Source organism: Nannobrachium achirus (assembly GCF_963921795.1).
Source record: "Nannobrachium achirus genome assembly, chromosome: 16".
In the NCBI taxonomy this organism is placed as follows: domain Eukaryota; kingdom Metazoa; phylum Chordata; class Actinopteri; order Myctophiformes; family Myctophidae; genus Nannobrachium; species Nannobrachium achirus.
This window is the reverse complement of record NC_137823.1, coordinates 45683819-45707463: the sequence shown is the minus strand read 5'-3', so window position 1 is coordinate 45707463 and position 23645 is coordinate 45683819. Positions and strand designations below refer to the sequence as shown.

The 23645-nt window shown below is 41.7% G+C and overlaps 1 protein-coding gene across 2 annotated transcripts; it reads right to left on the bottom strand.

Annotated features, from left to right (window-relative positions):
• Positions 1-16511: 16511 nt before the first annotated feature.
• On the bottom strand, positions 16512-22751 carry LOC308300531 (uncharacterized protein). 2 transcript variants are annotated; one of them, XM_080744382.1, is made up of 3 exons: positions 22725-22751; positions 17903-18121; positions 16512-16949 (listed from the first exon to the last, which is right to left on the bottom strand). In XM_080744382.1, the coding sequence occupies exons 2-3, from the start codon at positions 18053-18055 to the stop codon at positions 16719-16721; spliced, it is 384 nt and encodes a 127-aa protein (XP_080600508.1). In that variant the 5' UTR covers positions 18056-18121; positions 22725-22751; the 3' UTR covers positions 16512-16718. The 2 variants fall into 2 exon arrangements, with proteins under 2 accessions (XP_080600508.1, XP_080600509.1); XM_080744383.1 differs by having other exon boundaries at positions 17903-18178; positions 22725-22742.
• Positions 22752-23645: the final 894 nt, after the last annotated feature.

Genomic DNA, 23645 nt, shown 5'->3' with positions numbered 1-23645 from the left:
TTTACATAATACTTTTACAGTTCACTACAGTAAGGCACAGAACAGTACCATAAAGCACAGTACACTACCATACAGTACAGTACAGAAGATACAGTACACTACAGTACAGTAAGGTACAGCACAATACAGTACAGTAAGGTACAGTACACTACAGCACAGTAAGGTACAGTACAGAACAGTACAGTAGATACAGTAAGGTACAGTACAATACAGCACAGTAAGATACAGTACACTACAATACAGTAAGGTACAGTACAATACAGTGCAGTAAGGTACAGCACAGTAAGGTACAGTACAGTGCAGTAAGGTACAGCACAGTACAATAAAATAAGGTACAGTACAGTAAGGTACAGTACAGCACAGTAAGGTACAGTACAGTACACTACAGTAAAGAAGCGGGGGTGGACTCTAGATGTGAGCGGCCCGAAGGGCCGCGAACCTCTAGTTTCATAAAAAGAGAAGAATATTGTGGCTACAAGCCATCAAAAGGGGGTTCCGGTGGTCCTAAAGTAGTGGTGTGAATGGCTCATTTCAGTCAGAGAACAGACTGTCTTCAACGATTAGTGATTACATTGTTGAATGTTCTGATCATGTATGCTTTACTTTACTTTACCTTTACCACTTTAGGTCCAAAAGTAACTGCAGACAAAGAATGCTGTGGAATAAGCGTAGTCTTTTCTAGGATCTCCTTTTAGTAGACCTTGTACCAGTGAACTGTACCGTCATGAAACTGTACCTTTTCCTATGCAAACATCTAATAAAGTCTTCAATCAATCAAAAAAGTCATACTAGTGACTTGTAAATAGACTAAGCCTCTTTTTGGTTGTTTTGTTGTTTTTGTTTGTTGTTGTTTAACCTCTTTTTTTATTATTATTTTCTTTTCTGCTTTTGAAATGTTATCCAAAGGCTACTCGTTCTATCCGTTTTTCCTGTGGTGTGTGGTTCCTGTGTAAATAAGCCATAAAGCTAGGATCTCCTTTTAGTTGACCTTGTACCAGTAATTTGCGCTGTCATGAAACTACTTCTTCCTATTGCAAACTCTTCAATCAATCAATACATTACAGAGGCTGCCTGTGTGTGCGTGCAGTGGTGTCAAGTAACTAAGTATATTTACTAAGTATACTTACTGTAAGTAGGCCTACAGCAGTTTTCAGATATTGTACTTTACTTGAGTATCTAATACTTTTACTTCTGCTCCACTTTATCTCAGATTCAAATGTTTACACCACTACATTTAGGTATTTGAACAATTTAGCCTACTACTTTGTAGTTATGATTACAAAATACTTTAGCTATTAAGTAGCATATATAGCTAAAGTATAAATAACTAAAGTAGGAATAATCAGGCTATCAAGGCCATTTGAAAATAGATTATCTACAAATAAAGCTCACAATGAGTCCTCTGCTATTTTCAAAAGATGTTTGTGAATTCCAGGATTTTATGTATTGATACTTTTACTTAAGTAAAACATTTGACGATTTGAGTAGGCTACTTTTCCCAACCACTGGCTGTGCTCGTGACAATGAGTGTGCTTGCATATCAATCAAAAACATTCACACAACAAAACCGGACGATCAGCGCGAATTAACATATTAATTACCCTGGCTGGACGCATAATTTCTCCTTTGTGGGACTTGTAGCCTATTGTATATTCTGAAGATATATGCCACACAGTCAAGAGCCCCTTAGTTTAAACCTTGTAGCATTTTAATTATAGAAATGAAAGACTAATCCAACTCTGAAACACCATTTTAAATCAGTGAACAAGTTATTACAAACAATGCATATTTAATCTACTTTGTTTAAAGTCGTGAAGACCAATTTTTATCATAGTCTTAACTTGACTAGAGCTGCTGCGCACATTAGCGCCCTCTATGTGCATCCCCGTTGATGCGTGCGCATCCTTTCTTGTTTACAAACAGGAAATTTGTCTATATGTATCCTGAGGTCATATTAGCTATCAACAACATGTTTTTGTACTCAACAATCTTCTAAGGTTAAATTAAGGTAGTGGATCAAAGCTCTTCTGTCATATCCCCAATGAGACTTCAACACAGAAGTTATGGCCAAAAAACATATTTTTGTTGCAAAGGATTGTGGGAAAAGCTTAAAAAGCGTTTTAAAGCGTTTTGACACCCATTTCTAAACATTTTACACCACAACACCAAATTTGAAAGTTGTAGAACGTTGCGAGTTCTATCAGAGAAAAATAATAATAATTTAAAAAAAAAATAATAATAATAACCGCGACCGACACTGATATGTGAATAGTATAGGTTGGAGCAGTCTCAATTTCTACACAAATATAAGAATTAGCTCAGCCTGCGAATGCCCTTGCCAAATTTTTCAAAAATTGCAAGACAAACCCAACCTTTTCCGACTTTTATTTGGCTTTTTTTTTTTTTTGGTCTTAAATTTATGTTTGTGCAGCGGGAGCCCTGTGCGTTTTTTTTGGGTCCTAAATTTATTTTTGGGCAGCGGGAGCCCTGTTCGTTTTTTTTTTGTCTTTGTAAAAACTTGTTGTAAAACACTCCTTGAGGAGAAAAAAAAATATTCAGAGGAGTTAGCACCCGGTGTTACCCAACTAGACCAGGTCACCTGGTCGTGCCAGACCCGCAATGAAAACTAGTATGGCACTGAACTAACACATGAACACACAGGATTTTATAGTCTCAGCAACAAAGCGTAGTGAGCTTGTAGATCGGCTGTTTTCACTAGTATGGCACTGAACTAACACATGAACACACAGGATTGTATAGGCTGAGCAGCTGGAAATGTTTGTGAGCTTGTAGATGGGCTGAGGAATTTATAGTGTCAGCAGCTCGTCAGCCAACTCAACTCAGCTGGTCCTGTACAGGTGACGGCACTCAAGGCAATCAGCCCAGCAAGGGAAGGGAGGGGCAGATGAGCAGGCACACTGAGGAAAAAAGGGACAGGCACACTGAGGAAAAGAGGGACCGACAGACCGACAGACCGACCGACAGACCGACAAAGCCTTATGTAGGCCGACCCCCTGGGTCTGGCAAAAAGGATGTTGCCAGTTTTGGGCATTTCCTGTTGGCGCAGCCAAATAAACGCTGTATCTTCAGACTTGGCGCACCTGATTTAGGGAGGGTAGGCAAAAAATAAAAAATAAAGAAACCAAACCTCCCCCCCAAAAAAAGTCCAGACCTTAGGGACCCCAACGAGGCGTTGTGTGCTTGTAGATCGGCTGTTTTCGCTAAATGTGGTACACACACTTTTATATGAGATACTTAAATGGTTTCCTGTTGAAATAAGCTTAGTCTTTTCATGGATCTCCTTTTAGTAGACCGTGTACCAGTGAACTGTACCGTCATGAATCTGTACATTTTCCTATGCAAACTTCTAATAAAGCCTTCAATCAATCAATCAATCAATGCGACCCCATCGGTTGCGAGGTGTACTGCACTTAGATACATTAATACCTTTTTAGGGAAACGACGACCGATCGGATTAAAATGCTCCTCTTTAAATAATACGATCATTACGGGACATTCTGCTGGAGCGTACCCTATGGTGACATCCGTGAGCCTTCACTAAGCAATTTATCTTTGTAATCTGACCGTTTGTGTAGACGTACGTAGCAAATTGGTTAAACTGCTCAACAGCAGATTGTGTTGAATTCACAATTGGCGCAGCGTAGCGTCTTTACATTTAGTCCAATAATGCTAATCTACAAAGCAATCCATCATGAATGACAAGCCTATACTATTGTTGCATTTAGGCTCTTTATTAAACTATAAGCCTGTGTTTTATTGCTACACAATAATGGTAAATAAAGTAGCTTACTCTAAAATAATCCATCCATCCATCCATCCATCTTCAACCGCTTATCCAGCATCGGGTCACTGGGGTAACAGTTCCAACTGAGATTTCTAGAGTTCCTTAATAATAATAATTAAAATAAACAATACTAATGATTATAATTGCGACCGTCAGGTCGCAGTTACTATGAAAACCTCCACCGCCTGTCTGTCTGTCCGTCAGTCTGTCTGTCACGTCACATCACACTTTTTTGCCCCTATCCATGTGAAATTTTCCACACACAATCCTTGTCTGCCAATCCACAACCTCCACCCTTCCAGGGACCCCCGCAGCTCCAGGGACCCCCGCCAAATTTTTTAAAACACATTTTTGAATACTGCTCCTACAGTTTTTGCCCTAAAATCACACAAATCGCTACACAGTATGTCTACACTTATCTCATCGACATGGATCTGTCCCATATAGCGCCACCATCAGGTCGATTTTTTAACACATTTTTGGACCTAAACTTTTTTTTTTTCTAAATTTTTTTTTTCAAACTTTTTTTTTTTTTCAAAAACATTTTTTTTCAAACTTTTTTTACACTAACTTCAACACACCAATCCACCAGATTTTATATTGACTGTGTGTCAATTCTTGTTTTGTTTAAAAAAAGAAAACATAATTTTTTAAAAAAATGTATAGGAAATATTGATATTGACCCACAAATGGATCCCTGCCCAATGTTTAGGAAACAGTGCTCTATCTATCTATCTATCTATCTATACATACATACATACATACATACATACATACATACATACATACATACATACATATATATACATACATAAATACATAGGCCTACATATAGCCAATGAGGAAGGGAAGGGCGTGGCAGATGAGCAGGCACACTGAGGAAAAAAGGGACAGGCACACTGAGGAAAAGAGGGACCGACAGACCGACAGACCGACCGACAGACCGACAAAGCCTTATGTAGGCCGACCCCCTGGGTCTGGCAAAAAGGATGTTGCCAGTTTTGGGCATTTCCTGTTGGCGCAGCCAAATAAACGCTGTATCTTCAGACTTGGCGCACCTGATTTAGGGAGGGTAGGCAAAAAATAAAAAATAAAGAAACCAAACCTCCCCCCCAAAAAAAGTCCAGACCTTAGGGACCCCAACGAGGCGTTGTGTGCTTGTAGATCGGCTGTTTTCGCTAAATGTGGTACACACACTTTTATATGAGATACTTAAATGGTTTCCTGTTGAAATAAGCTTAGTCTTTTCATGGATCTCCTTTTAGTAGACCTTGTACCAGTGAACTGTACCGTCATGAATCTGTACATTTTCCTATGCAAACTTCTAATAAAGCCTTCAATCAATCAATCAATCAATGCGACCCCATCGGTTGCGAGGTGTACTGCACTTAGATACATTAATACCTTTTTAGGGAAACGACGACCGATCGGATTAAAATGCTCCTCTTTAAATAATACGATCATTACGGGACATTCTGCTGGAGCGTACCCTATGGTGACATCCGTGAGCCTTCACTAAGCAATTTATCTTTGTAATCTGACCGTTTGTGTAGACGTACGTAGCAAATTGGTTAAACTGCTCAACAGCAGATTGTGTTGAATTCACAATTGGCGCAGCGTAGCGTCTTTACATTTAGTCCAATAATGCTAATCTACAAAGCAATCCATCATGAATGACAAGCCTATACTATTGTTGCATTTAGGCTCTTTATTAAACTATAAGCCTGTGTTTTATTGCTACACAATAATGGTAAATAAAGTAGCTTACTCTAAAATAATCCATCCATCCATCCATCCATCTTCAACCGCTTATCCAGCATCGGGTCACTGGGGTAACAGTTCCAACTGAGATTTCTAGAGTTCCTTAATAATAATAATTAAAATAAACAATACTAATGATTATAATTGCGACCGTCAGGTCGCAGTTACTATGAAAACCTCCACCGCCTGTCTGTCCGTCAGTCTGTCTGTCACGTCACATCACACTTTTTTGCCCCTATCCATGTGAAATTTTCCACACACAATCCTTGTCTGCCAATCCACAACCTCCACCCTTCCAGGGACCCCCGCAGCTCCAGGGACCCCCGCCAAATTTTTTAAAACACATTTTTGAATACTGCTCCTACAGTTTTTGCCCTAAAATCACACAAATCGCTACACAGTATGTCTACACTTATCTCATCGACATGGATCTGTCCCATATAGCGCCACCATCAGGTCGATTTTTTAACACATTTTTGGACCTAAACTTTTTTTTTTTCTAAATCTTTTTTTTTCAAACTTTTTTTTTTTTTCAAAAACATTTTTTTTCAAACTTTTTTTACACTAACTTCAACACACCAATCCACCAGATTTTATATTGACTGTGTGTCAATTCTTGTTTTGTTTAAAAAAAGAAAACATAATTTTTTAAAAAAATGTATAGGAAATATTGATATTGACCCACAAATGGATCCCTGCCCAATGTTTAGGAAACAGTGCTCTATCTATCTATCTATCTATCTATCTATACATACATACATACATATACATACATACATACATACATACATATATATACATACATAAATACATAGGCCTACATACAGCCAATGAGGAAGCTACATAAAAGTGACGTCACGAGAATGCTGCTAAAAGTTCCTCCATAAATGATAATATAAGAACATCTCAACCTGATCCAGAAATGCTCAATATGGGCACCTGTCACTTCATAGAAAATAAAAGAAGGAAATGTCACACCGTATAGCCTATAATGCTCTGCCATGCTTTATTCAACAAACAAACATTTTCACTGTGAAGGGCTTCATCAGGTCTAGACTGAGACTCCCATTTCTATATTTGGTGTGCAGTAGGCCTACACCCTACAGTATGTGCTTGTGGTAGCGTGTTGTGGTGTGTTGTCAGTTCTATATGCACCCAGAGCTAAGTGCCTATGATGTTTAGTTGGTTTTCCACTTCCAGCTAAGTAGTACCTATGGCACTGGAGTGGCCATGAAATGCATTACTGCAAGGTAGGACAACCAACATGGACTATATTAAACTAAATATAAATTAAGCAACTTGTCAACAACAGAACAAACATGACATTATAATGTATTCCCCATTCACCATAGCCCAAAAGGACGTGATAGCAGACCTCAGCATAGTCGGTCTGTTTTGGCATGTCCGACTCCTACATCACATACACAACAGTGTTCACATATACTGGGGGAGCAGGTCTTTAATAATATTTCTGATAACTGAAACTAAAATGATGTAGGCTAACAAACCAGGCCAGGAAAAATAAATAAAACTCGGTGACATGTGACATTTGCAAGGAAGCTCATATGAAAATCTCTAGGCCTATAATCTTTTTTTTACTCATGCCTGTCTGTAGTTTTATCGACTGGTCAGAAGCAGAAGCAAAATCTAGAGATTTGGGCCGCTATATGCAGATCCTACTGGCAACTGACATGCCCAAGATCTCTGTACAGTATCTGTTAGTCCATCTGTCCATGCATGTCCCCTTTATGCCATACTGTATATGGAGATCTCTGATGTCATCAGTAAAGGCAATGTATGCCTTGCTTTGTGCCTATATGGAGCTGACTGATTTGTTTGTGCCTGATGCTTGAGGTTAGACAACACACTCCTTATTTGGGCATAGCTGCATTGGGAACGCCTTACTGTATGGTTATGGCTATGACATGACTGCTGGCTGCCATCCATCCTCCCTTACGGCAATTTTGATTTCCTTTTTATGGAACTCATTAGATAATTGCTTGAAGATGAAAGTTTGTCTCTCCTGAAGTTGAAATATTGTGAAGCTGGTTGGGGAACTGTCTACTCTTTGTTTATTCAAGATCTACAGTTTTTACCCCCATTTCTGATGGTTGGACCACTGATATTTTGGCAATATTTAACTCTACTTAAAATGTATTTGATATAACAGACAGATAGAAAGACAGACACACATTCTATGTTGTCATAACTTATAATGCACAAACAAACACACTGTTCATCAGTACAGAGTTAATGTATTTATTTTAATGAGGGTGGTCACTTTGAAGTAAGCAGTTGTTGTGGTTGTTTTTTCATACAGGATACATCGAACAGCACAGAACATTTTTTAGATGGTGACATAAGGCAAAATGGAGAAATGGAAAACACATACTGTATGAAACCAAGATGAGTTCTTACTTTGCAGTCACGGCTTACACGTGGGGCAAGGTTCGGCCTTCTAAAACTGTTATTATCTTCACTTTGTGTGTGTGTGTGTGTGTGTGTGTGTGTGTGTGTGCGTGTGTGTGTGTGTGTGTGTGTGTGTGTGTGTGTGTGTGTGTGTGGCGTATGTACTGTATGCAAACTCTGATTCATTCCATGCTAGGTATTAGTCAGGAGCAGCATTATGCTCGAGCTCGTGCCCTGTATGTGTAACCTCTTCTGCTTGACACTCTCCTTGAGCTCACTGGTTCCCTCACCACACCACCGCATTGCTTGTGGCATTCAGCCAGGGTCAAAAAGTTGTTGGCATTGCCGTGGCAACTTCCGTACCAGAACTCAGTACATTTGTGAGTGGCTGAATCAAAGTAGAACCTGACCTTCCATCTGTCGCAGGGACCCGCCTCGCGCCCCAGAGCGCAGACGTTGTGGGCAGGGGCTGGGTCCTAATGAGAAAGACATGATAAAATATGAGATGATAAATTAACAATTCAATACTAGTAAGACGCCTCAGGGCAACAAGCGGTCAGGGATCTTCATATTCGTATATGGGCATAAAAGGGATTTGTTCCCCTGGCATCACAGGGATCTCCATATCTCCATATATGGGCATACAAGGGATTTGTTCCCCCTGGCATCACAGGGATCTCTCTGAACTCCAAAGAGGGGACATAAAGCTAATTAGCTGTCTCGTCCAATGTAATTGCGATGTCCATGTTAAATAAAATAAATAAACATAACGTCAGGTAAGGAAAAGAACTGTAGACAGTTCTTACCACAGGAGCCACATATTCAGCACATCCTGCGAATCCAAATCCCTGAGCTGGAGTCACCCCATCCACACAACAGCCAAACCTTAAGAAGAAAGACTTGTCAATCCATAGATACAGATAGATTCTGTACACAATTATTGAACAATAAAAACGTGAATAGTGTATAGCAAAGAGACTAGTGGTATGGAGATTTTCAAAGTGACATGGAACTATCAATCATATTAGGAAATGGTTTGGAGGGGTTCAGGGAGTGGTCCGCACCTGGTATGAATACAGTCTCCATGGGAGCAGCCTTCATATCTGGCTCCAGTGGCGGCGGTATAGCCATCAGGACAGCAGCCATAGTATGTCTGTGTGCAGTGTGGGGCAATCACTGTGGGATAATGCTCATAGTTAGTGTTTGCATTTAAATGGGAAAGTAAACAGACATTCATATGGTCGAACCAACATATATGATGGTGTCATACACACCACAGACTTGTGCAAACACATGTAAGTTTTAGCTTGTTTTCTGTTGATATTTAGGATCATATGTGGTGGATAGATATTTCTGTCTGTTTTATTTTGTTATTTTAATTTGGCCTTTGGTCGTAAGGTTGAAATAGTTTCTTGTGTTTATTAGAAACCAGTGCAATCATGGTCTAGACAGAGAAAATTACAACATGCAGGTAGATGTTTCTTTTAGCCTGAGGATACATTTGTTCAAAAATGATTTATTTGGGGGAATGCTTAGTTCTACACGTGTATAAATTACACAGTAAAAGCCTCAACATTGATGATTTAGCTTTAGGTTCATGGCTGAAATTCCATGCCCATATTTACTTCTCCTTCACTTTTTATACTTCTCCATATACTGTAACTATATTGGGATACACACATGCCATGTGTATGATTAAATGTACATTGAGATGCACGTTCAAACATGAAAATAGAAAAGAAAGTACTTTGAACAATTAAAGCATGATGCCGTCTACATGCTCTGCATACCTGATGTCTCTCCTGGAACATAGGGTACAAATCCTCTCATGGTGCTCTCATGAGCCCGTGGGTCCTGAACACTTGGGACCACTGAAAAGAGACACATTCGATGAATAGACAAGCACATTTACGGACAAAAGAAAAGAGCGTTCGCCAGAGACGTGGCTCACTTTGAACTCCGGGACAAGGCTGTGTGTTGCAGGACTCCATGGTAACGGGTCTGTTATGGGCACCACACCTGTCCTCCTCATAGGGGTGGAGGTCCAGATCAAAACATGCCACCCTTCTCTCCCTCACACCACCGCCGCATTTCCTTGTGCACTGCAGAGAGAGTTAAAGAGAAATCCTTACGGAGGGGAAACCAGAGAAAATTTATTTGAGTCTTTGTTTCTTACTGTTTAATTTCATTCCACCTACCAGTCCATAGTCAGTTATGTGCCAGCTGACACTCAGGGTACAGGCAGGCCTGCGGCAAACCTGGGCATCAGCGGGACGCGCCAGATCACTACAGGCATGGTCACCCAGACGCTCTCCTCCGGCCCCGACACAGAACACCTCCCTGTGCTGCAGGCCTTCCCCGCAAGTCACCGAACACTGTCAAGGGAGAGCGAGAGAGAGCAAATATTTCTTATTTGAGTCACCAGCTATACCACAATGTCACAGTCACACAATTACTTAAAGTGGCTCAAACCAAATTGTTATTTCATTGCAGGTTTGCTGAGTTGTTCGTTTTTAATGAATGCAGAGATTCTCTGTTGAATCGTAATCACTATGGAGGTCCTAACAGAAAATCTTGGGTAATGGATTTCCATGTTTCATGTTATATGGGCAACTACATGGCACCAACCACGCTGAAGCTGCCGACGCTGTATTCGGCAACAACAGCACACGCGTGCATGTTGCAGGCCTGTTGACTGGCTGGCCTCAGCACGCGCTGGTGGATGCAGTAAGTCTCATCCACCACATGGGGAGCCACCGGGTCCTGAGCCACGCACTCCACGCCGCGGTACTGCATGCCTCCGTTGCACGCGGCAGAGCACTCGCCGAAGACGCCGGTGGTGTAGGCATAGGTCAGGGTGGACCTGGGGTGCGCCGCAACGGCTGCTGGGACATGATGGCGGGAACCTGAATCCGGTGCGTCATCTAAGCCCATGAACTCACTGTGGGTCAGCGTCTGCCAAAGACCAAAGGAGAAGCCACAGTGTGAACAGTTCATCTCAAGGCACACTTAACCCTGCAAGGCCTAGAATTATTGAATGCTTTAACCAGTGAAAAATAGCATGCGAGCTTGTAGATCTGCTATTTTTGGAAAAAGTCGTGAAAATGTGTGCAAATCTTTGAATATATGTATTTTCAAAGCGAACGTTAGTAACTCAAATTTTGCTTCTGGGTGGTCCCTGGAACTAGATATTTTGAAATGGGGGTCCGTGGCCAAATAAATATCAGTTTGTGGGCCCTTTACATGAAAAGGTTTGAGAACCTCTGACATAGTAGTCTCTCAAGAACAGGCTAACTGAGCTGAGTGAAAAGGACCTTTTCTTTGACGATGGCCAGCTAGATTGCTGACATAGAAACATAGGGTTTTCCAAAAATCTTAGAAGGATTCAAAAGACACTTATAAAATCGGGTCAAAATTCAAATTTTCAAGATTTTTCTAAAATAGCAGATCTACAAGCTCGCAGCGCGGCACTCGGTGCCGCGCTGTGAGCTTGTATATCTGCTATTTTTGTAATATTTAAAGCATAAAATATTGCGTCATATTGTGTTCAGGCCTAAATGGGGACCAAAGGAGAAGCCACAGTATGAACAGTTCATCTCAAGGCACACTTAAACAAGCACACTTCCTGAAACATCACTTGAAAGAAGCGTGCAGGCAGTAGTGAATGACATGGCACAGACCGTGGCCATGCATGTTATAAAATATCATAAAGTCCAAACTGTTTTTTCTCCTACCCTGCAGACGCCATCCACACAGATGTCAGAGCGACCCACATAGCATGGTGTTCCATCCACCACTATAGGTCTGTGTCGGTATGGGAAGTGCTCTCCACTGGGAACACAGTTCAGCTCGCATGGTTCGGCTGCTACCAAAAAGCAGGAGAATTATATTATACCTGATTAAAGACACATTCGATAGAGATGTATTGATATAATTTACGCTTTAAGCTTGTGATATTTGCAACACAGAGAATGCACACTTTACAAAATCTGAGGCATTGTTTATAGTAGACCTACTATGACTTGGTAAAGCCCACCCAACTGGTGTGCCAAGGGGATTAAAACAAATGTATTTACAACCATACTTTCACCAATGACTGAACAATAATGAATGAATGTTGGACTCTTTACCTCCATAGTAAGGCACCCAGGAATAGCGCTTTCCCTGGAAATCCATTCTGTTAAACTGATTGCATTGTTCCTCTCTGAAGTCTATGGATCCAGCAGGACATGCCTACAGAAAACAAAATATTACGTTAATGTCACATGTGCAATACGTGCATTGGTCTAATGATGTACTGCATTGTGTGTGGACGTGCATCAGGAAATGGCAGAGAATGAGTAAAAGTGTAATCTACCTGTGTATTACAGGTACGGAAGGCCTTGGAAGATCCCACACAGTTGTGTCCACCATCCGTCCTGTGAAGAAAAGAAAACAATATATAATCTGTTGTCTAGCTGTCTCTCTCTTTCAAATCAGCTCAGTTTAATCCATTTAATTTATTTGGCGGCATAATATCCTAATAATAATAAGAGGAAGCTTGCTTAAATCCCAGCTAACCTCTGGCTTTTCCATACATCTTGATCTGGGATGTCAACAAGCCACACTGTCCCCTTCCTCAATAACTATCAGTGGTGGGAAACGTACCCACATTTTGTACTTAAGTAAAACTATCAATACAGCAATGTAGAAATACTCTTAAAAGTCTGGAATTCAAAATGTACTTAAGAAAAAGTACAAAAGTATTGGCATCAAAATGTACTTAAAGTACCAAAAGTAAAAGTATTCATTATGCAGAATGTCCCATTTCAAGTTTTCAAATGTACAAAAATCTTTTGACAATAGCCGATCTACAAGCTCTCAATGTGTCGCGATGTGACGCATTGAGAGCTTGTAGATCGGCTATTTTCAAATGGCCGAAATGCATATGGTTGAAGTGGATCATTAACCACTTCAACCATATGCATTTCGGCATGTATGTTTTGTAATAATAATCTATCTACAAAGTAACTAGTAACTAAAGTTTTCAAATAAATGTAGTGGAGTAAAATTACAATATTTGGATTTGAGATGTAGTGGAGTAGTCCTAAAAGTAAAAGTATTGGAAATGGGAAATACTCAAGTAAAGTACAAATACCTCAAAATCGTCCTTACGTAGGTACAGTACTTAAGTTAATGTATTTAGTTACTTCCCACAACTGTCATTAAGATGCCCATGGGAAAGGAACTCATCTGTCATTTGCTTCAATGCAGATGAAAATAGTAAAAAGTCTATAAGTATAAAGCATAATATAGCTTTATAGCTCAACAAGTTCAACATGTGATAAATGTTTTGGAGGGGGGAATATATATATTTATATGAACATTAATAGTGCCCATGTTGGTATTTGTCCTACCTTGCAGTAATGCATCTCCTCGTCCTCATGGCCACTCCAATGCCACAGGTACGACTGCATGGTCCATAGGCTCCAAACTCTCCCCAGTAATCCTGAGTGGGCTGTGTTAGCTGCAAAACCAACAAAACGTCACAGGAACGTAGCCGTGGGTGCACATGGAACTGACAACACACCACAACACCACAAGCACATACTGTACTACACAAAAATAGAAATGGGAGTCTGGACGTGATGAAGCCCGCGACACTGTGTGCGGACATTTTCTGCCTTCATTTGTTTATGACGTGACATGTAAATGCGCACAATCCTGAGTGCATTTCTGTATCAGGTTGCGATTTTCTACATTCTCACCAGAACTACTAAGTTTGAACACATGATTTACACATGTTCTCAGATCCCTGCATTGACTCCATGTCAAGACTGGAATCAATTTTAAGATCATGTTACGAACAAAGAAAGTTCTGTGTACATTTCTTTGCGACTCAGTATAAAATTCTTAGGGGGCTCATTACATAGGAACCATAAGAAAAAAGACTGTGACACGTTAAGCACCTCTATAAAATCTAAAGCATGGGAGGCTGTGATCATACATGACTATTATTGCATAGGCAAACTAGTCATATTAAGTCTACAGACCTGAGAGAGGGTCCTAGACGAAACACCCCAACATTCTTTCTTTATTTTACTGCAGCATGAATAACAAAGCGGTGTGTGTGTGTGTGTGTGTGTGTGTGTGTGTGTGTGTGTGTGTGTGTGTGTGTGTTTTAGTTATTGCGAGATAAATACACTCTGCATGTATGTATACATTCTGCACTTTGCTTTTGATTGAATTGCTGCAAAGCACTTTGTGTTGCCCAATGTATATGACTTGTATATTGACTTGACTTGATTATTGTTTCCTTGGATGAAGTAATATGGTTTTCCTTACAGCAACTGTCAGAATAGTTCTTGATATGTGCATGGACTGGACTGTGATAGTTAACAATGGTGTGATGTGGCTCACCATGAATGCAGGCACAGCCAGCAGCTGCAGGAGACCCAGAATCGTCAGGATGTTCATGTCCGCCTCTGCACTACCACTGTTCGACAATAAGAATGTTACATTTTCTTACAAATGCCAGTTTGATGTGTAATTAATTTGTATATCCTTTATTTGTACAACTCTATATTTGGTAACATGCATACAACGTCTGAGTATATATGATGCATTCTATACTGCTTAAAAGTTATAATAACTAATATTTGCCATGCTTTATAACAATAATCATAACACATTATAAAGCATTCTATAATGACATGTCAAGTAATAAATGCATTGTGATATGCATATACTGGAACACTGCAATTACAGTTATAAGTACTCATGCAATCATAATACATTACAAACCATTTTTTATAATGAGATGAGTTATACTTTATTAATCCCCGAGGGGAAATGGAGGAAATTACACTTTCCATGACACTTTCTATGCAATCCATGTTAATTCTCATAGTAGTAAGACATTATAATCATGTTATAATGCTTTATAATCACGCTTATAATGCATTGTAAAATACATTATAAGTATGTTCATAATGCATTATAGACGCAGGATGCATAGCAAGTGTAAAATCAATTTCTCACCTGGATAGATAAAACAGGTAATAGGTATTAGCACAATGAAATTTAAAGTATTTCTCCTACTGTACCTTGTTGAAGTGAATCCCTCTGTGGATGAAACCCAGTTCAGGAGCCCAGTAGTCCAGTAGTGTAATGCACTTGAGAGGAGAACATATAGGCTCTGACACCCAACTTTCTGCCTCCTCGTCATCAACGCTCTCCTAAGCCACAACCCACAGGTGTCGGGTTTCACGTGCAGAAACCACGATTTTGCAAAGGTTTCACTCCGATCAGCATTTCCTCTTTTTTTTTTCTTCATTTCCCGGTGGATAATTTGCCACGAGATGGGCTTTGTTCTTTTGACATTGAATAAATTATATTGTTTCTTTGATCTAGTTTATGAACAGTGTCAGTAACTCATGTGTCTCAGTTCTGAAAATAGTTAAAAGTAGGCTACACTGTTATGCAACAACACTGATTGAGTCATCATCAATCATCATACTGTAGATGTGTTGTTGATGGGTGAGAACAGAGCTTAAGTTACTTAGAAATGTGACTCACATTTCTAAGTAACTTAAGCTCTGTGACAAATTAGACAATGGAAGAAGCAACAATGACAGGGTAGATTTAATTGATTTGTGCAGAAACAACACATATCATAAAATATCAATAAGATAAAAGCATTACATTAAGAACGCAAGAAACTATATTTGGCAAAAGAGATCCCTAAGTTTCTCTCAGTCGTTAGGTTGGTTCAGGATCCTGACCACTGAATGTCCCCTTCCACACATCCCACAACCACTAAACACATACAAATAAATCACAGCGGAGATGCTGGTGGGAGGTGCGACGCCTCAGAGGGGCAATTTTAGGCTTATTTTAGCATGCAACCACTCTTAAACATTGCCATGGTGGGAAGGAAACTAGAGGGACATACCCCAGCCACTTGTGAGGAACGGTACTCACATGCCAGCACAACAGGAGAGAGGAGACATCTGGGCTGGCCTGATGCACAACAACGCGCTGCTGGCAAAGTGGGAGGCTATAATTTTTCAACGCAGAGTGAGTGATAAAACACAAAAATCACAATGATCACAGGGAAGCAATGAGCCTATCATAAGTATCATTCATTGACACCGCACATGCAGGTCCAACAGGAACATGCCTGTACACTGTGTACAGTATAGAGCACAATGACTGTGACACACGCAATTTCTCACTAAGGGCCGATTCATACTCCACTTTTAGACCCAAATATATTTAGTTTCGGGGAGTCACAAAATCTTGGTGGCACCGAAAGAAGTGAATTAATGACGGTATCCCCCCCCCCCCGGAATATTGTTGTTTGGACAGAGCCGAACCGAAATAAAAGTGGAGTATGAATCGTCCCTATCTCCATGTCACTGAATAACTACACTAGAATAAATGTGTACAACGCAACGATAAAATACACCATTTGTGAAGCAGAAAAAAATACAAGTCTCATTCAAGCTTATTCTGTCAAAGCCATTCACACAATACACACACACACACACACACACACACACACACACACACACACACACACACACACACACACACACTGAAATACACACTCCGCCTCTCGTACCCAAACGCTGACAGTAACAACGCAATCCACAATCCACAAACCCCACCCACACCCACACACAGTCTTTGGTTTTTGCTACTCTGGGTGGGAAGTCTGTCACATTTCATTGTAGTCTTTTTCCATTGTCCCCCTCTCCTCTCAGAGGTGCCGGCTGAGCTTCTGCTCCTGCTTCTCCTTGGTGTCGAACGCGACCTTGGTGTTGAGCAGATCCTCCATGTTGTCCATGACCTCCTGCATGTCACTGGCCAGCTCTGCGTAGCTGTCCTTCAGGTCGCCCTGCTGCCGCTGCAGCTCCGAGGCCGTGCTCATCAGCTCGGTGGCCTGCCGGCTGCAGTTGGACCGGAGATGCTCCACGTCCGTCAGCAGCACCTCCATAGCAGGGACATGCAGAGAATGTTAGAGAGGCAGGGGCTGAACTTTCTAAAATGGCCTTTTTTGGTGGAAATATCGAAAATAGCAGACCTCCAAGCTCACAACGCGTCGCAGAGCTTGGAGGTCTGCTATTTTCTGGGCATTATACCACTAATAATCATTAGTGTGGTTGCCCAACAGGGCAACACACTGTAATGCAGTAGTCCTGAGGAAACTTTATTTATTCTAGTAAACTTTATGTGTGAGTGAAGGGGAGCACACACTGGACGCGGGCGGCTGCGCAGCGTCGCGTTGCGGTATCGACGCACTTGAAGTGCCCCGCAGTAAATAACCCCAACTTGATGCGGCGCGCTGCCACACAGCACATCCATTTCCCTCGGTGGGGAGAACCATGGGAGAACATGTTCACTTCGCGGCAACGCTGGAAAAATAGAACAGCGGCGTATCAGTGCGGCAGACGAAGCAGCAGACCCGCGTCTGACGCTGCCGGTGTGGGTTAGTTCATTGAAAATAATGGGGCCGTATTATTTGACGTGCCGCCTCCGCGTCCGTGCCACCTCCGCATCCGCGCCGCCTCCATGTCCGGTGTGTGTTCCCCTTAAGTCCATTGAGTCAAAGGGGGAGAGTTGCTAGCTTGAGGATTGGTCAGGCTGCACATGACAATTTGGCTACTCAGATAAATAGGCAACCACACTTGCAATTTCCAATTGCATCCTTCTAGTTTCTACACAGAAAAGGCAATTCTTTCAACAAAAGATGCTGCATTCAGGACAGGGCAATTCTCTTTAAATGCTGCCTTCAGGTATGGCATGGAAAGAGGGCATTTACATTTCTTTCACCATAGTGAAAACTGCATTCATGGTCTGGAGAGGGCACTTTTTTACAAATGGGTAAAAGGGCATGGGGCTTGAGCCCCCTTTGGTGTCTACGGTATGTGTGCACGTGCCTACCTCCATGCTCTTCATCAGCTGCTCCAGGCGGCCGGTCGTCGCCTCGAACCTGGCCTCCGCCGAGCCGCTGCCGCTGGCCTGGGCATCGGTGTCCTCGGGAGGTGGCTGCTGCTGCTGGCCGTCCGACTGTGAGGTCTGCGGGTCAGATTCCATTCTGACGATATTAATCAGCTCTCCCTCTTATGGCCGGCCGATGCCCTGGTGACAGCGGTGAGGCATCTGAGGGCAGAGGTGAAGAAGGAAGTACGATAATAACAGACGCGTAAAGAGAAGTATCTGAAAAGGTGTAAAAAACATCAACAACACATTAGCAATATACAGCGGAGACCCTTGCTCTTCCCTCGCCCTGTAAGGCGTTTAAGTTTCCAGCCAGGGTTGACGTACAGTAAACACACAATTACTGTAACAAATCCTTTCTGTGTGTGTGTGTGTGTGTGTGTGTGTGTGTGTGTGTGTGTGTGTGTGTGTGTGTGTGTGTGTGTGTGTGTGTGCGTGCGTGCCCTACAACCCTCTGACATGTGCTGCTGCCCTGTAATCCATTTACGGCAGCAATCCTGAGCTGTGACTCGGTCCAGAATGACCTCTCACTGGCCCGAGGTGAGTGGCAGGCAGGATATCGGATTACTGTACCTCCTGTAACCTATTCACTACAACTGGCTGTCTGAGTACAGATTTACCCTGTCTCCCTGAACTCTTCTGCTGCGGGTTGTCTAGACATGAATGTACACATGCATATACTGTAGGCTAAATATAACCTTTATTTAAAGAAGAAAGACACGTTGAGGTTAGAACCGCTTTTACAGACATATACATGCACAGACATATATGAACACAAACTCAAACATTTCCATGCCAAGGACCCTCAAATAGCCATAACCTTTGGCAGCAGCTTCCATATTGACCTGCTATTTTAAAAGTCTGAAAACATTTGACAATGACAACAACAACAACAACAACAATTTTCAACAATAATGACGTAGCCAACATAGGGACACCACTAGGTTGAAAGTGCATTGTTAGACTGACAAGACTGGGCCATGAGGCATCACATTATAATGCCATGGTCTTTAATAAAGCCCATAAGGGGACTTCTTTAAAGCAGGTCTGGGAAAATGACTTAAAAGCTTAATTTACAGATACAGATAAGGAATGGCATAGCATCTGTCAGAATATTAAGACATTTTCTCTGGACAAATAGACTTATTCAATTTAAAATACTCAATTGGTTTTACTGGACTCCTTCAAGGTTGCATACCTGAACGGTATGTCAAGTGTGGTGCTCGAATCTCCCCCGACACATAAAGCTGAGCCTATTCCACGCCACTGTGGAGTCTGTCCTCCTGTATGGCTGCGAAAGCTGGACCCTGACACCCACCCTGCAGAAGTCCCTGGATTGGTGTTACACCAGAATGCTACGAGCTGTTCTGAATGTGGACCAGAACATCCACATTACCAACAAGGACCTGTACAGGCAACTGCCGAGGCTCAGCAAGAAGGTAGCAGCTAGGAGGATGAAGATGGCCGGCCACTGCCACAGACATCGGGAGCTCCCGGCCTGCAGGCTGGTCCTGTGGGAACCAATGCGCGGGCATCGATCGCGAGGACGTTCCGCGTTAACGTATGTGGACGTCCTGAAGAAGGATGCGGAAGCTGAAAGCTCTTCGGAGCTGGCCAGAGAACCGGAAAGATTGGAGACTCCGATGGAAGCTTGTCTGAGGACAACCGAGAGAACAGGATCGGAATAAAAGACAAAGCAAATTGCTGGAGGTGTGGGAGGGAAAAGGGTACACTCTTCAGTATGGTCGTGTTCCATTATTCAAGAGTATTGGTCCCAAGTACACGAGAACATTTTCGACATTATGAACAGCGACTTTATTTTCAGCCGTAGGCTGTATTGTGTTGGGTGACCTTTGCTCCTTGTAAGGGACCTGCAGAATGGACCCAGACCAGTATTGTGGTGGGAAAGCAGATCATAATGAGGAGGTGGAAAATATCAGGGGGACCCTCTGTGTAGGAATCGCTGATTGAGCTGAGAAAGGTTGCAGCATATGAACGTCTATCCTACGGGATGCAAAACAGATCAGAGGCATTCACTGAAATGGGGTAAGTATTTAATTTATATTGTGGGAAGCGTGAGGCCTTGGGCTAGCACTTGGGTCCTTATGCTTAGGTAGGGGGGGGCCCAGGCTGGCCCGGTGTCTCAGCCCTCTTTGGGTATTGATAACCGAGGAGACCAGGCATGTAGGTTTGGCACATAAATGTAATGTCTTGATTGTCTTCTGTCACGCAAGCATGATATGGACTGAGGTTTCATTTTGGCAGAGAGGTGCAATGCAAACCCTGTATTTTGCATTTTTTGCTTGTTTGGGTGTGTGTATGTGTCACAAAAGTGTGTGGTTCCAGAATTGGACTCTTCAGCCGTCCCACAATAAGGACCCCCCGGTAGGACCATCATACTCGACTCTGAGTTATCGCCGATGATGATAGGTCTATGTGCGTATCACAGTATGCATGCGGTTATGCAGCACAGCACATACTGTAGACATACCTGTCTGCTTCATTTTGGTGTGCGTGATTTTGTTGTTTTTTGTGAAGAAATAAAGGTTTTGTACACAAATAAGTAATGGTTGATGAGCTGCTGGAATGCAGGCAAGATAACAATATGGACTTGGGAGTTTTACATTTTGAATACTGTATTTGACAATACTATCGGCACTAAGGCTGGGCAATATATCGAAAATGTACCTTCATCGAAGTATCAACATTCGAGGTATACAGTACATAGCGACGAAGACTGCTTGAAATGAGGTATTGGTGTATGTGTCAAATTAATTAACAGACACTCTCTGCATGCACGTACTGTAGCACATGCAGTCCATCTGTTACCACGTGTGGTTATTTCAATAAAATCATTGTTGGGAAATGGAAATAAGGCATTTCATTTCTTTATTCTATGTGTACTGTGCAATGTGCGTGCATGGATATGCTATTCGTTATCTGGGTTAGCTAGGCAGTGGACCTAAAGCAGAAAAACATTAAAAACTAATGCAATTGTTTTTACTAATATCGTGAGTAATATCGATATCGGGGTATTCAACAATATTAACGAATATGAAAGGTTTTCCTAATATCGCCCAGCCTTAATCGGTACCCACTTTATGATCTGACTGCATGTTCTTTAAAACAAGTGCAAAGTAATGCTAGCATTATACTGTAGTAGGTAATTGTATTGTGGTTACATTTGATTTACTGTAAGCGTACTACGATAGAGTGGGTGAAGACTAGGATAGAGCTGTTTGAATGACAGGCCCAAAATAGGAACGCCAGTGAAAAGTGTAATTTTGGAATGAAATGATAGCCTCCATCTTGGCATCACACAAAGCATAGTTCTGACCACTATCTTTACTTCAAAGACTCTTAGGAAAAGACAAATGACAATGTAACTTAATGTTATACATAATCATCCATCCGTCATACCCCTCCCACAGCCATTTTATTATTATAATAGGGCTGTGGGATTGTACTGTACAGTATGTGTTCAGATCATGCAGCACAGATGAACCAGGGACTACGCACAACTGCATTTCATTCATTATCTTAGTTCTTGTTTTATTCCTTTTGCATGTACCGGTATGTCATTTTCTCTTTCATTTTATTTTATTTCAGCTCAATGAGATATGGAGATTTGAAGTGTGTCACATAAACCATTGTATTAACTTTATACATGCCGAGAATGATGAATAATGAATATGCCCTGGACTGATATTCTGTGATAAACAAATGGTATTTTTCTTTGTCTTTATCAATAGAATATAAGAAGTCATATTGTTGCGCAGAGGTGATTAGATTGTTATATAACTATAAGCCCTATTTTATAAGCTATTCAAAATAGCTGATCCTACTGCGTTGCAATTGCGACATGTTGTGCCTTTTTCCCTGTTGAAAGACTTTTAATTTTTTTGGAAAGATTTTAAAAGAAACTCCTATTATGACATGCATACACAGGGTGGAAGTAGTTAATGGGCGTGAAGATAAGGTTTCAAAATGGACATGGGTGAATGTAGGCCTCGCCCTCCAATGCTTTTTTTCTTTTTTATCAAAACAAACCAAATAGCTCTTGTGGAACCACAGCCAAGAGAGATTTCTACTTTCTAATTGTCTCGTGTCTACTAGATATTATACATTGTGGAAGGGCAGTAAATATAATACAAGGGTGTGCCAAATAGGCTTTAAATCATCCATAATAGCACATCCTGATCAGAATAACTATTGTCCTACTTTGATCATTTGCAAAGCCAAGCAACTAGATAAATAAAATTGACAAAATGTTGGTTTAGTTTTTATGATATGTTATAACATATTAAGTCCAAAATAAAAGAGAGGCAATAAAGGCTCAGCTATAGAGAAGAAAAGGACTAAAGGTAGGCCTAATTAAACGGCAAATTGAAAGGGGACAAAACTGACATGATTAACATGATTAAAAGGCAAAGTAAGAATATCAGGGTTGCTCGAACTTGCTTCCTTCATGCATTGAAGGAAGCATGAGCTGAGCTCAGTTTGGGGCTCTCCCCAGGTTGGCAGAGGGAGAGTAACGCCCAGGATTACTGCTTAGGCAATTGGCACTAGGTGAAAAAAGAAGGGTTGGGCAATACTTTCCCGTGCATTTTTTCTTCCCAAAAGCCAAGCAGTAGGTTAATTACAGAACTAAATTAAGAACTAAATCACAGATATATGAGCTTGGCTAGTGGTCGATATAGTGAAAGATGTAATTGCAGTTACAACTCTACCATTTAAACGAAAAGGGAAAAACAACAGGACATACCAATGCGGTGGTCCAACCATTGGACGGTGATCCAGTCATCAGTAAATGCCTTCGTCTGCCAGCCTATTGGCAGTGTGAGAAAATGAGAGAGCTTAGACGTCATGTATTCAAACTCTTTAAAGGGTGCTAGCTAGTGCACTAATGTGCAGGCCAAAGATAAGGTAGACGCATGCTGAAAACTGCACCCTATCCAGATGAAGAGGGGGCGTGGGGGGGTTGCCCACTGCCAGGCCGGAATACCCACGTATTACTATGAGGGTTAGTCTTGTTATCTGAATTTAAAACACAGGAGCCAAAGCAGAGGAAGTTGACTAATTGTTGTGGTTTCATTACTTAATGCATATGTGAAAACATGGGTGTAGCTGCCCAGGGGGCTTTAATGATGTAATGGTGACAAAAAAGCTTGAGAATGACCCCCCCCCCTCCTGTTGACATGGGAATCCCCACCACTCTGAAGACCTCGCTTCTGGCTCAGAACAAGCCCCCAGAACCCTGGGGGCGCTTTGAAGCAAAAAGTACATGGTGGCCGTTTGAGGTACTGCAGTTGGGTCAACTATTCATACAGTTAGTTCAGTTGAGGCAGATAGCCCCCCGCTGCCCCCGCCTCCCCGTTTCTCGCTCCCCGACCGTCGTGATTGGCTCAGAAGCCAAACAGTTGGTCACTTTTCAGAGGCTTTTCAAACGCGGAAGTACGCTTCATGCGCTGGGTGAGCAACTCAATGCAAGTGGACGGGCGGGGATATCAGTTGCCCGCTCTATTATTATTATTATACCTTATACCTCTATGGCTCAGAAGCACCATGAGTCCAGTGGAAGACACTCAACCGCCTGAGAACATGGGATGATCAAAAGCTGCATTGTCTGAACTCTACTAGTACAGCTTAAAAGATCTCGATTTGTGAACTGTTGCGATAAAAGAAT

Excerpts from the sequence above, each read along its gene's own strand:
- LOC308300531 (XM_080744382.1), bottom strand. The coding sequence starts at position 18,055 with ATGGAATCTGACCCGCAGACCTCACAGTCGGACGGCCAGCAGCAGCAG. Across the intron at positions 16,950-17,902 it reads AGCTGATGAAGAGCATGGAG|GTGCTGCTGACGGACGTGGA; the intron begins GTAGGCACGTGC and ends CCTGCTATGGAG.